The sequence below is a fragment of the Oncorhynchus keta genome, chromosome 1, assembly GCF_023373465.1.
Source record: "Oncorhynchus keta strain PuntledgeMale-10-30-2019 chromosome 1, Oket_V2, whole genome shotgun sequence".
NCBI lineage: Eukaryota > Metazoa > Chordata > Actinopteri > Salmoniformes > Salmonidae > Oncorhynchus > Oncorhynchus keta.
This window is the reverse complement of record NC_068421.1, coordinates 51,430,455-51,444,697: the sequence shown is the minus strand read 5'-3', so window position 1 is coordinate 51,444,697 and position 14,243 is coordinate 51,430,455. Positions and strand designations below refer to the sequence as shown.

General features: G+C 42.6%; 1 protein-coding gene across 1 annotated transcript; it reads left to right on the top strand.

Annotated features, from left to right (window-relative positions):
* Positions 1–2,384: 2,384 nt before the first annotated feature.
* On the top strand, positions 2,385–12,791 carry LOC118387176 (galectin-3-binding protein A-like). The gene is made up of 6 exons (XM_035775354.2): positions 2,385–2,532; positions 7,174–7,264; positions 7,467–7,658; positions 8,284–8,415; positions 9,024–9,297; positions 9,427–12,791. The coding sequence occupies exons 2-6, from the start codon at positions 7,204–7,206 to the stop codon at positions 10,520–10,522; spliced, it is 1,755 nt and encodes a 584-aa protein (XP_035631247.1). The 5' UTR covers positions 2,385–2,532; positions 7,174–7,203; the 3' UTR covers positions 10,523–12,791.
* The last annotated feature ends 1,452 nt before the right edge of the window (positions 12,792–14,243 follow it).

Below are 14,243 nucleotides of genomic sequence, written 5' to 3'. Positions count from 1 at the left end.
TGTAATGCACAGCATTGAGATTGCCTGTAATGACAACAAGCTCAGTCCGATGATGCTGTGACACACCGCCCCAGACCACGATGGACCCTCCACCTCCAAATCAATCCCGCTCCAGAGTACAGGCCTCGGTGTAACGCTCATTCCTTTGACGATAAACGCGAATCCGACCATCACACCTGGTGAGACAAAACCGCGACTCGTCAGTGAAGACTACTTTTTGCCAGTCCTGTCTGGTCTAGCGATGGTGGGTTTGTGCTCATAGGCGACGTTGTTGCTGGTGATGTCTGGTGAGTACCTACCTTACAACAGGCCTACAAGCCCTCAGTCCAGCCTCTCTCAGCCTATTGCGGACAGTCTGAGCACTGATGGAGGGATTGTGCGTTCCTGGTGTAGCTCGAGCAGTTTTTGTTGCCATCCTGTACCTGTCCAGGTGTGATGTTCGGATGTACCGATCCTGTACAGGTGTTGTTACACGTGGTCTGCCACTGCGAGGGCAATCAGCTGTCCATCCTGTCTCCCTGTAATACTGTCTTGGGCGTCTCACAGTACGGACATTGCAATTTATTGCCCTGGTCACACCTGTAGTCCTCCTGCCTCCTTGCAGCATGCCTAAGGTACGTTCACGAGATGAGCAGGGACCCTGGGCATCTTTCTTTTGGTGTTTTTCAGAGTCAGTAGAAAGGCCTCTTTTTAGTGTCCTAAGTTTTCATAACTGTGACCTTAATTAATTGCCTACAGTTTGTATGCTGTTAGTCTCTTAACGTCCGATCCACAGGTGCGTGCGTGTTCATTAATTGTTTATGGTTCATTGAACAAGCAAGGGAAACAGTATTTAACCCCTTTAGAATGAAGATCTGTGAAGTTATTTGGATTTTTACGAATTATCTTTGAAAGACAGGGTCCTGAAAAAGGTCTCTCTTTTTTTGCCTAGTGAGAGTCTGCCAGTGATTTGTAGAAATGTCTTACTATGGGAACAAACATTTTTTCTATTAATTCAAATTGCTTTCAACGGTGAGAACCTTTTTTCTACGTGTGAGAACTTTTTGTATTTTTCTTGTCAAATCGCTGCTTAAAGTCAGGTGACCTAAGCGCCTCCAAATATGGAGTTCCAGGTTTGCCACTTCTGTCATGTTTGCACATATCTCTCTGCTCTGTGCACATCTTTATGGTAGTCATTTTACTTGGAAATAACATGCATATCTGAAGTTATATAAAAAAAAATGTACAAATACAAATCAAAAGGTGTTTGTTTGTGGATAGTGAATTGGATTTGTGGATAGCGACGTACATTTGTGGAAAGTGTTTTACATTTGTGGAAAGCTAATTTACATTTGTGGAAAGTGATTTACATTTGTGAATACATTTGTCATGATTTTGATCCCATAGATATGCTGTAACGGGAAGAAATTAAATATACTTTCACCCCCGGGCAAATGTATTGATAAAACTACATTTGTCACGTAGCGAATTACACAGTGATCAAAACGTCACGCCAAAGTAAACCTACACTAAACACATACTTAGTTTTTGAAGTTTTTGTCAAATCTATGATGTGAAAAATGAACGGTGAAAAAACGATTTGAACCATTTTCGTGTTTGACTGCTCGGCTTCATGGTTATTATGATGACGCGTCCACTGGTCCGGACAATTAATCCTGCTATATGACTCATTGCGTCTAGCACTAATAACAGGTCAAAAATGAACGAGTCACTCAGAAAGACGAATCACGACTCTCGATTCAGTAAAAAATGTCGTTCAAAATGAACGAATCGTTGGCGAACTGCAAATCACTACCATCCAGGTAGTGAACCGAGCCTCTAAGAGACTAGCAATTTGTGCAAACTTTAGTTCTACTCAAACCAAGTCTTTCCAGCGTTTTGAGTAGAAAATGGTCAGCATATGCGGCTGCTCACCGGCTTGTTGCCACGATCCCACTCTTGAAGAAGATAGCTGTTTTGTTCCTTGCTTGTGGACATCATTACTGCTTTCCACACCGTCGAACAGCAAGGGCAAAGGAGTTCTGATGTGGATATGTAGCTAGCCAGGCAGCTAGCTAACATTAGTAAATTAGATGATATAAAGTGGCCACAGCTTTTCAAGTTGTTTGATTCAACTGTTTAGCTAGCTAATCCGAAATGTGGGGGGTCCCATTCACATACAGTGATGTACGGGATATGTAAAAACAATGTAATTACACGTTTATAACCCAGCGTTCGTGGCAATGCAATTTTGGGCATCCAGCGTGCTTGGTCATGAATACATTTGCGAAACACATGGCATAATCATAGCCAGCTTGACCTACATAGGACGCTGCATATTGAATGCGTTGCATCGTCCCATGTAGGAGTCTAGGACTAGCAATGCATGCATATCCTATTCAATGTCATTTGAGCATTCTGAAGAAACGAAACTCATGGATTTGGCCAGCCCTCAAGTTTCGAGCAGGGAGGAGATTATGTAGAAAAAGTGATTATCAACTCCAACCGGGGTATTTATTTAGAGGTACCAGTATCTTAACTGCGAGGCAATTGGTAAAGTATTATTATTTTTAACATTTGAATGTACAATGATTTAATGTGACTGAAATACAAAAAGCTAATAATACTGGAGGGAACAATTAAAATAAGTGATCAAGCAAAATCAATGATGAAGAGAGACGGAGACAATAGGTTGCTCTCAGTGGTTAACTATCGTAACAATCTACAGTGTAAATTGTCTGTCTTTAAGATTGTAGTAGTAGTTCTGATTTTATATGTGAAGTAAGGTATACCTCTGCAATGGCTTTATTATGTTTTTAGTGTGCATTTCAGTCTGTCATTTATTTGATTGGTGGATGTTTTTGGAAATGTTGCACAATATGTTCCTTTAGTGTGTGTTTAGGAATGCACATTTCGGTCAATTTTGGTGCCAACGGGCGGCAGGTAGCCTAGTGGTTAGAGCGTTGAAAGGTTGCAAGATCGACAAGATAAAAATATTTCGTTCTGCCCCAGAACAAGGCAGTCAACCCACTGTTCCTCGGCCGTCATTGAAAATAAGAATTTGTTCTTAACTGACTTGCCTAGTTAAATAAAGGTAAAACAAATATAAAACATTTACCGGTTAACAAATGGTTACTTTTTTCCAAACAGTAAAATTATGTTACCAACAGAAAATACTATCAGAGATCTGTATATAATGACGAGATACGTATTTCTCTGCCCGAACAATGGTAGTCGTCCCACCACTGGAAGGCAGGAGACATAGAAACGCATTGGGCGTGTTCTGGACAGATTTTGGCGAGAGCGAAACCTCTCGCTTCGCCTCTTCCTCTCGGATACAATGTTTAAGCGTTATACTACGGGGCGGTCTAATCCCGAATGCTGATTGGTTAAAAGTCAAATAAAATCAAACTTTATTTGTCACTGGCGCCGAATACAAGTGTAGACCTTACCGTGAAATGCTTTACTTACAAGCCCTGAACCAACAGAGTGAAGTTCAAAAGTTAAGAAAATATTTACCAAATAGACTAAAGTAAAATAATAATACAAAGTAACACAATAAGAATAACAATAACGAGGCTATATACAAGGGGTACAGGTACAGAGTCAGTGTGCGGGGTACATGTTCGTTGAGGTATTTTGTACATGTAGGCAGGGGTGAACTGACTGCATAGATAATAAACAACGAGTAGCAGCAATGTACAAAAGGAGGAGGAGCGGGGGAATCCATGTAAATTGTCCGGTGGCGATTTTATTAATTGTTCAGCAGTCTTGTGGCTTGAGGGTAGAAGCTGTTGAGGAGCCTTTTGGTCCTAGACTTGGCACTCTGGTAGCAGAGAAAACAGGCTATAACTTGGGTGACTGGAGTCTCTAACAATTTTATGGGCTTTCCTCTGACACCAGCTATTATATAGGCCCTGGATGGCAGGAAGTTTGGCTCCAGCAATGTACTGGGCCGAACGCACTACCCTTTGTAGCGCCTTAAGGTCAGATGCCGAGCAGTTTAAATACCAGGCGGTGATGCAACCGGTGATGGTGCAGCTGTAGAACCGTTTGAGGGGGGAAAAGGTTTTGTCATGCCCTCATCACGACTGTCTTGGTATGTTTGGATCATGATAGGTCGTTGGTGATGTGGACACCAAGAAACTTAAAACTCTTGACCCTTTCCACTACAGCCCCGTCGATGTTAATCAGCCAGTCTTTTCCTGTAGTCCAAGATCAGCTCCCTTGTCTTGCTCATGTTGAGGGAGAGGTTGTTGTCCTGGCACCACACTGCCAATTCTCTGACCTCCCTATAGACTTTCTCATCGTTGTTGATGATCTGTTGTGTCGTCAGCAAACTTAATGATGGTGTTGCAGTCGTGTTTGGCCACGCTGTCGTGGGTGAACAGGGAGTACAGGAGGGGACTAAGTACACACCCCTGAGGGGCCCCAGAGTTAAGGATCAGCGTGGCAGATGTGTTGTTGCATACTCTTACCAGATGGGAGTGGCCCGTCAGGAAGTCCAGGATCCAGTTGCAGAAGGAGGTGTTTAGTCCCAGAGTCCTTAGCTTAATGATGAGCTTTGTGGGCACTATGGTTTTGAACGCTGAGCTGTAGTAAATGAACAGCATTCCCACATAGGTGTTCATTTTGTACAGGTGGCAAAAGGCAGTGTGGAGTGTGATTGAGATTGTGTCATCTGTGGATCTATTGGGGCAGAATGCGAATTTGAGTGGGTCTGGGAGGATGCTGTTGATGTCTATTCTACAAGTTACCACTGGGTAAATCTATGACGTTAATATTCCTATTACTCTGTTCCATCTGACTGCACAATCCACTGTCTCATCAGCCTAGCCAGGGAAGTTATAAACTTGATCTCCACTATAAAAAGCAACTATACGTGATCTCACATTTATTTTAGACTAACATTTAGTTTTCAACAGTGGAGATTTGTATAAACAGTATAAACTGTCTGTCTCCGACATACGCAACATTGTTTCAATATTCAAATTCTATCTCCAGCTGGCCCATAGTAATGAACGTGTAGGGGTCGGGAGTCGAGACAGGCAGCGTTTCTCAGACAGTCGAAATCATGAATCAGCTGGCATCATTTTTATCAATATATACAAAGAAATGTCAATTGAAAAACGGTGAAAGGAATGAAGGGCAGCTAGTTTGCAGTTTCAGTTTGAGGTTATTCTGTTAGGTTTGTTGATAGCTAGCTCCTCTGAGCAACAGTGTCCATAACGAGAGAGCACATTTTCTATGCCAGGTGAAATCGTGCCTCATTAGACCCTTGTTATGGATGTATCCAAATGTCACTAGAAAACAGCTTAAACAAATGCAGGTAATGTTGCTATTCTGTCTGCACTGTTTGATGTGATTGTAAGTTAGCCGTAGTTGGCTAGCTAGCAAGCAAGGGATAAGAACGTTGGCAGCCAGTATGGCAATGGAACATTTAGAACGAACGACTGGGTCGCGTCCAAAGATGCAGAATAAAACGTCCAAAGATACAGAACAAAAACACTGAACAACTGGGTCCCATCTCTGGCAACCTAACCAATAGCAAGAACGACCAGCTGGCTTGGGTAGCAACACTCGATTTGTTTTGGGACTATATCTTGTGGAAGGATGAAATAGTATGAATAAATTCATCAAAATAACATTGCATTAAAATATGTCAATCATTATTTGAATATGTTGGTAATCCGTTGAATAAAAGTGATAATGCCCTCGAAGCCGGTGTTTGGAGGATATATTGGCACGGTTTGCCTGCCCTCGACTTCGTTTCGGGCCTAACAACACCCGTGCCAATATATCCTCCAAACACCGGCTTTGAGGGCATTATCACTTAAATAAGGCCTGAGGAGGTGTGGTATAGGGCCAATATACCACAGCTAAGGACTGTTCTTCCGCACGACACAACGCGGAGTGCCCTGACACAGGCCTTAGCCGTGGAATATTGGCCATAAATCACAAAACCCAGAGGTGCCTTATTGCTATTATAAACTGTTTACCAATGTAATTAGAACAGTAAAAATACATGTTTTGTCATACCCGTGGTATACGGTCTTATATACCACGGCTGTCAGCCAATCGGCATTCAGGGCTCGATGCACCCAGTTAATAAATGCATATAAGGGCCGGACATTTTTCATTAAGAGCTTAATGGAAACATGCAACAATAGCAAGCCTATCGCCTTACAGTCAAAATGCTATAGCCTATTATTGAACATGCAACTCCTGTAATGAAGTAGTTAATAAAAAATGAATTTTCAAACATTTGCAAAAATGGAATTAGCTGGGAAACACAGTTCAAAACATTGCACTTAATGCGAGCGGTTCCTTATGTGACAGATGGAAATCTCTGTTAGAAACTTAGAAAGAGGGAGAATCTATAACAACAACTAGGATTGGTTGCTAATATAACTAGGATTGTGCCTTCGGCTTCTGAACAATGAAGAAAGTTGATATGAAAACCAATAGAACAGGAGAGAAATGCTGTTTAATGGCACCAGGAAGTCTTTATAAAATAATTGCCGCCTCGTTTCTATGGATGGATTTTCTCAAGGCTACTTTAAAGCAAGGTAAGACATGCCTCGTTATTTTAAGTGAAGCTTTCAGACAATTCCTGCCTCAAGCTCACATTGCCAAGTGGTGGGTGACGCGCTGATAGCCTGCCTACGGTTGACTATAGCCTATGCACTGGAATGGCAAATGGGAGGCGCTTTAAGTACTAGTTGAGAAATAAAAATTGTTCATTTTAATCGTGGCCGTCAAAGTTTTTAACACAGGATTGTATTTAGAGTTGTTATTTATTGCGCAACGACTGGGTTGACAAAAGCACCTTTCACTCCATTGAGGACCTACTCTCTCTGGCAGGTGATAGGATATTTTACTTTCAAACCAGGCTCTGTGTGCTCTGCGCGTGTGATAAATAAGATGCATGGCGACTAAGGAAAATACACACTCAAATGTCATTCTACTAAATTATGCAAATAAAACCATAGATTGATAGCATGACCGGTCAGATGTATTTTCGACAGCTAGGTTAACCGTTAACATCCGTAGTTTGTGCGGGGGGGCTTAGGGAAAGTCAAAAGACACATTTCTGGTCTTACTAATGGGCAATAAAATTGTATTTTATTATTTTCTATTCTGTATTCTAATCACTTTTATATCTCAACATTCTTCCTTGCCCATGTTTTTCAGATACTTATCACCTGGAGCCTGGCTAGAAACATGTCAGGGGAGTATTGCCTAATTTCCTGTGTCCTTCTGCTCATGGTCAGCTTGTCTGTGGGTGAGTTCATGCAGTGGTCATCCTCTGCAGCTGGAAACCCTTAAAACTGGTTTTCCAAGTGCAATTTATTTCCCGGAGACAGGTTAAGCCTAGGCTTGGACTGAAGCTATTTCAATGGAGATTTTCCACTGTCCAGATTTATCAGTGCTTTTGGGGGACTATTTGACTGACTTACTGACTGTATTCAAATGCTTCCATTCAGGGTTACAGAATGGGAACATGAGGCTGGTGGGGGGTGAGCTGGCCCTGGAGGGCCGTGTGGAGATCTACTATAATGGACAGTGGGGGACCGTGTGTGACGACAACTGGGACATTACTGAGGCACAGGTGGTGTGTCGCTATCTCAACTACCCTGGTGCTCTTACTGCTGTGGTGGGTGGGACATACGGACAAGGTAGGTTAGATCTGTATGACCTCACCATTCAGAACCATATACACTTGAGTGTACAAAACATTTTAACACCTAATACTGAGTTGCACCTCTTTTTGCCCTCAGAACAGCCTCAATTCGTCGGGGCATGGACTCTACAATGTGTCGAAAGCGTTCCACAGGGATGCTGGCCCATGTTGACTCCAATGCTTCCCACAGTTGTGTCAAGTTGGCTGGATGTCCTTTGAGTGGTGGACCATTGTTGATACACACGTGAACTGTTGACCTTGAAAAAATCCAGCAGCGTTGCAGTTCTTGACACACTCAAACCGGTGTGCCAGGCACCTACCATACCCCTACCATATTTGTTGTCTTGCCCATTCACCTTCTGAATGGCACACATACACAGTCCCTTCTTAATTGTCTCAAGGCTTAAAAATCCTTCTTCAACCTGTCTCCTCCCCTTCATCTACATTGATTGAAGTGATATCAATAAGGGATCGTAGCGTTCACCTGGACTCACCTGGTCAGTCTATGTCATGGAAAGAGCACGTGTTCCTAATGTTTTGTACATTCAGTGTATAGCATACAATGGAGGTCTGCACTGTTTGTTTGCATGACCCGTGACACGTTTGTATTCCGGCCTTAGGATCTGGTCCTATCTGGATGGATGATCTAAACTGTGAGGGGACAGAGAAAGACTTGTCCCACTGTCTCTTCAAAGGCTGGGGCGTTACTGACTGTCAACATGCTGAGGATGCTGGTGTGGTCTGTGAAAGAGGTACATGTGTATTTGATTATTTGATATTTAAATACTTGTTTTAGTATGTTCAAGTAATGTGGCTGGAATCAACTTCTATTGTAAGTATTGGAAAGTATTTTCAAATAGTTTACTATAAATAGCCTGTTATTTTTAAGGTATTTTCAAATACTTATTTCCAAATACATGATTTCAAATACCAAACTGATGAAATGTATGGGTGTATTCGAGTCAGTGTATATGAGTATTTTCAAATTCATACCAATACTTTCCAAGTGTATTTCCAAATGCATTCCAATATTCAACTCCTTGTCTTTGAAAGTTATTGAAATACCCTAAATAATATTTGAACCCAGGTCTACAGTGACTGATACACGAAGCCCTAGAAACCAGACACAGTGTAATTGAAAGGCACAAAGACAGAATTGAAGTATCCAGTAGCAGAAGTTACTGGCTCACTTTGCGATGCTAATAGAGATGTTACAACTGTTAAATGTTCAAAGAGGTTTACAATGAATGGCTGTTGGATTTGAAGAAAATATTTGATACATTTCTGATATTTTGTTGATAAACTGTTTGTGCTATTCAGCATATGATGTGCTTAATCAATATTTGTTCTGTTTGATCAGAATCGTCTCGGAATAGCAGTCGCGTCTACACTCTGGACCACAACACAGGCCTCAGTAACCACATGGGGGCGCTGTTTGACAGTGGACGCGACTGTGACTTTGACATCATGGTGCGGGTTGCAAACAGCGCTGTGGAAACCATCTGTGTTCACAAGCTGATTGTCACTTTGGACCCAAATGCCTCCATCTTAAACAGCACACAAGAGGAGAACCTCAGTAACCTCAACCTAGACGTCAGCCTCAACTGCCGGCCACATGTCACCGACTTCCTGAGGTAAGGCTGCACCAACCTGCTAGCAAACCTTAATCTAGTTACTGTTACATCAACAATATTGTTCTGCAAAGCAAAGCTTTGCCGTGGCAGAGAATCCATGTATTTTTGTAATATTTGTATCTTCTTCAGGTATCTGTACACGCGGCAGATTAACGTGACCATGTCCTCTGCCCAGTGCATCCACAAGATGGCGTCCGACTGGGGTCTGAAGCAGCTTCAGGAGGCGGCAGGGAGGCTTTTCACCTGGCTGCTCCCCGATGATGCCTCCTTCCAGACCCAGACCTCTCTGTACGAGTACTCAGTCCACACAGGCGACACAGTTCTGCAGGAAACCTGTCTGCGTTTCCTTGCCTGGAACTGTGAGTCACTGATCCGTTCCCCAGCCTGGACTGGTCTTGCCCTGGGCACAGTAAAGGCCCTTGTAGCTCGTTCAGACGTGGTAGTGCCAGATGAGGCCTTCCTCCTAAAGGGTTTGGAGGACTGGGTGTTGGAACAGGGTAACTCGTCCACCCACGAAGACCAGGTCGCCATTTTGAACCACATCCGTTTTCCCATGATCGCTGCTGAAGATTTGTTCAACCTCAAAGCCAAGTCTGAACTGTACATGGACCAACAAGAGCGTTATAATGCCGGCATGTTGCAGGGCTTTCAGTTCAATGCACTACCCTTCCAGACGCTAGCTGGGGGCCTCCTCCTTAAAAAGGTGGAATACACACCCAGGATCTACACTGGCAAGCCATGGAGCTTCACTTTCAGCTCAAAGGATCTCAACACGTTCCGAAACCTCGGACACTATTTCCACTCAGGTCAGAACCTCTACAGCCTCAGTGCTAACTTTGGCAGCCCTGTGCACAACAGTGCCTTTTTTTCCCTGTTCAAAAAGCTCAACTGGAACACCAGGGTCTTTATCCACAACCATGAATGCTCAAACAGCGGCATCCTCTGTCCGTCGCTGCCGATGGTCTCGCTAACTGCCCAGAATAACAGGGAGTTGCCCCAAGAGTATCAGGACAGCATCCGCTACCTCAACAAGGTTGTCCTGATGTGTGAAGGGGAGTTTGTATTCCATGTCCAGGACTTTGCATCCACGATTGGCAATGGCGGCAATCAGGCCCAGATTCCAGCAAACATCTCTGCGGGCCAGGCCTATCCGTGCCACTCAGACCAGTTCTCCTACCGTGTGGTGGTTCAGCCTGTCTACACCACTGAGATCAAGGAGAATTAGCAGGAAGTAGAGGGACAGGAATATGAGGAGATAAAGTGAACGAAGATCACTTGGTAGTTAGTAGTTCTTTTTCAATTATCCAAGTTTAACAAAGCAATTTTAGCAACGTCAATGTATGTAATCCTAAGTGTTTTGTTTAACCCATCCAATATCTTCTGAATGTCACTTCCAGGCAACATTGCATTATCATTCTCAGTGGCGATTTTAGCATGTAAATCTTGGTGTGGCAAAAAAAACAAACAAATGGGATGCATGCCAGCAAAGCCACAACACTAAACAATACATTAATTGCACTATAACGGTGACAAACAGTGCCCACAAACTGTTAGGGCCAACTTAAAGCGGTCCTAACAGCAGAGTCCCAACAGCAGTCCCAACACCTTACCACTGCAACACCTGGCTATCAGCGTCTTTGTCTGGCAGCGAAACAGTTAATTCAGCCTCATTTACTGCCTTTAAAAAAAAAACAGCTGTCATGGCTGACTTGCTTAGACAAATGTAGTTTCTACTGACAATTGAGATGTACAAACTATTATGGAATAAGGGGAGGATAAGAGGCAATCCATAATTTCGATTAAGACGTTAATGAGCGAGCTAGGACGGATATAGTCAATATAACTATTTGTTTAGCACTTTTGAAATGTACAGCGACCGAATTCAGAACATGGGCCGTTTTTACAGTGTTCTCCCTGTACACCAAGTCAAGTGTAGGATAAATAAAGGGGGCATTTAAGCAGACAATGAAAGCTCTTCCAAAATTTGATGATTACATTTCTCTAAAACAGGTTATAGGCTACATGTGCATCACCAAGTCAGAACAGTAGGCGAAATTAAGAGGGGTATAAATAGACCAAATGATCAATCAATCAAATGTATTAAAAAGCCCTTTTTACATCAGCTGATGTCACAAAGTGCTATATAGAAACCCAGCCTAACACCCCAAACAGCAAGCAATGTAGCAGCACGGGTGAGGCACATGGGCTGCTAACAGCTTACTACACAACATACACTTAGTATTACTTTCTTAGATACAGTAAACATATCTCCCTGGCATATTACATCATTTATGCAGGAACATACAAGACATTTTTGGACTCACCTTGTTGTGCTGTGCTCAGTTGAACAGGAAGGTGGCACAGTGGTCCTTTGTGGGCTTTTGTGATCAAAGTCTCTGGATTTATGGTGCTTTCAAGACAACTGGGAACTGGTTGAATCATGATGACTTCAGTGATCTTCAGGTCGTAGCTCTAGAAAGAGGCCAGAGTGCCCGATTTACAATTCGGAGTTGAATGTCCGTTCAAAACGTATTTCCCAGTCAGAGTTCGTTTTTTCCGTATTTCCCAGTTGTCTTGTACTCAAAGAAGTCAGGTTTTTGCAGTTCCGAGTTAACGGTTGTTTTGAGCGCGGCATAAATCATGCTTCATTGATAGCATGGCCAATGTTGAATGTTTTCATTTTAAACGTGGAAAAGAGCCCCTTTATCCCAGATTTGGGACCACACAGCCACTGTCACTGATTCCTTCCAAACCATTCATTGTTGAATTTGCGATTTCAAACTAGTTGTGTAATGTTTATATCCAATGGCCGATGAGCACTGACACATTTTATCTATAATTTCTCTTCATTATTTCTCTACATATGACAAGGATTAAAAAGATTTGACAGTAGATTGTCGACTTGATTCATGGTGATGACTGCTAGCTAAGATTTTGAAAGCAGTCCAATCAAAGCTACTGTACATATACTGTGAATTGATGTAATTTTATGGGTGGCCAATGACATTGATCCTTCTTGTCAAATCAAATCAAATCAATGTATGGGCACTTCTAATGTAACATAGTGTCCCCATGAGTGACAGAACACTGAGCCAATCATGGTGCAACGCTCGTATTTTCTGCTGGCCAGCCCCACCACCACAGAAAACACCGAGCTCGGCTGAAACACCTGCATTTTGGAGCTGCCTTACTCAAGAAAACTAAAAAGAGACCATGTTTGTATGCAGCTTTATTAACTCAATTTTATATATATATATTATTATTTTTTACATTGTTTGCAAACTGATACGTGACGTGTATTAATACCAAAATAACATGCAAAACAGGCAAAGACACCCCCCCCCCCCCCAAAAAATGCGGGGCTTAAAACAGGGTCACCACTGATCGTTCATAATGTTTCATGTTACTTTGAAAAATGTGGGTCATGATCATATGTTCACGACAAATAACTTTCTATGTATGGTTGTTTTTAATAAAAGTTTTAGTGAAGTTAATACGTCTCTTTGTTCTCTATGATTAAACAGGACCATCTCACTGGGCACAGACATCAATTCAATGTCTATTCCATCTTGGTTCAAAGTCATTTCATTTAAAAGACTTGGATACATTGTTGATTTAATCAGTGTGTTGCAAAGCAATTGGTTCTTAGCTTAAGCCAATATTACACAGATTAGCTCACAGTTACAGAAATCAGGACTGCAGACAGGCTCTATAGAGGCTCTATAGAACTCAATATCTATGTGAGTGGCTGTCTCCCACCCACCACCACATGTTATGTTGGGCACCTACAGACTAAAAAGGATGTTATTGTCACAGTCTCCCTAGGCATACGTCATTTCCTACAATAATGAATATACCCAGATGAAAGGGGTTAATTATAATATTTGGTACATCACTGGTTGCCTCCCACAATGTTAACAATGTTCCAGGACATTCTGGTCTCATAGACTAGACGTAACATAGTAAACGTAACTGACACAGAAATTAGTAAGATATGTTGTGTTTGGTATGGTTACATAAGACAGATGGTTACTTAACTCTTGTGCAGTCTTAACATTGTCAATATGTCAACATGCCTCATCTACTGCTGTCTCAGCTAGTTCTTCCTATTTTTTTCCCACTGTAGAGCTCTCAGTCCTGCTCAACTTGCCTTAGATAGCTCTTTTGTCCCACCCTACACACATGCAGAGACCTCACCTGGCTTAACTGGTGCCTTCAGAGACAAAACCTCTCTCATCGTCACTCAACACCTAGGATTACCTCCACTGTACTCACATCCTACCATACCATTGTCTGTACATTATGTCCTGAATCTATTCTACCACGCCCAGAAATCTGCTCCTTTTATTCTCTGTTCCCAATGCACTAGATGACCAGTTCTCATAGCCTTTAGCTGTACCCTTATCCTACTCCTCCTGTTCCTCTGGTGATGTAGAGGTTAACCCAGGCCATGTAGCCCCAAGTACCACACCTATTCCTCAGGTGCTCTCATGTGTTGACTTCTGTAACCATAAAAGCCTTGGTTTCATGCATGTTAACATTAGAAGCCTCCTCCCTAAGTTTGTTTTATTCACTGCTTTAGCACACTCCACCAACCCTGACGTCCTCGCCATGTCTGAATCCTGGCTTAGGAAGGCCACCAAGAATTCTGAAATTTCCATCCCCAACTACAACATTTTCCACCAAGATAGAACTGCCAAAGGGGCAGAGTTGCAATCTACTGCATACATAGTCTGCAGAGTTCTGTAATGCAATCCAGGTCTGGGCCCAAACAGTTCGAGCTTCTACTTTTAAAAATCAACCTTTCCAGAAATAAGTCTTTCACTGTTGCCGCTTGTTATAGACCGCCCTCAGCCCCCAACCGTGCCCTGGACACCATATGTGAATTGATTACCCCCCATTTGTCTTCAAAGTTCGCACTGTTAGGTGACCTGAACTGGTATATG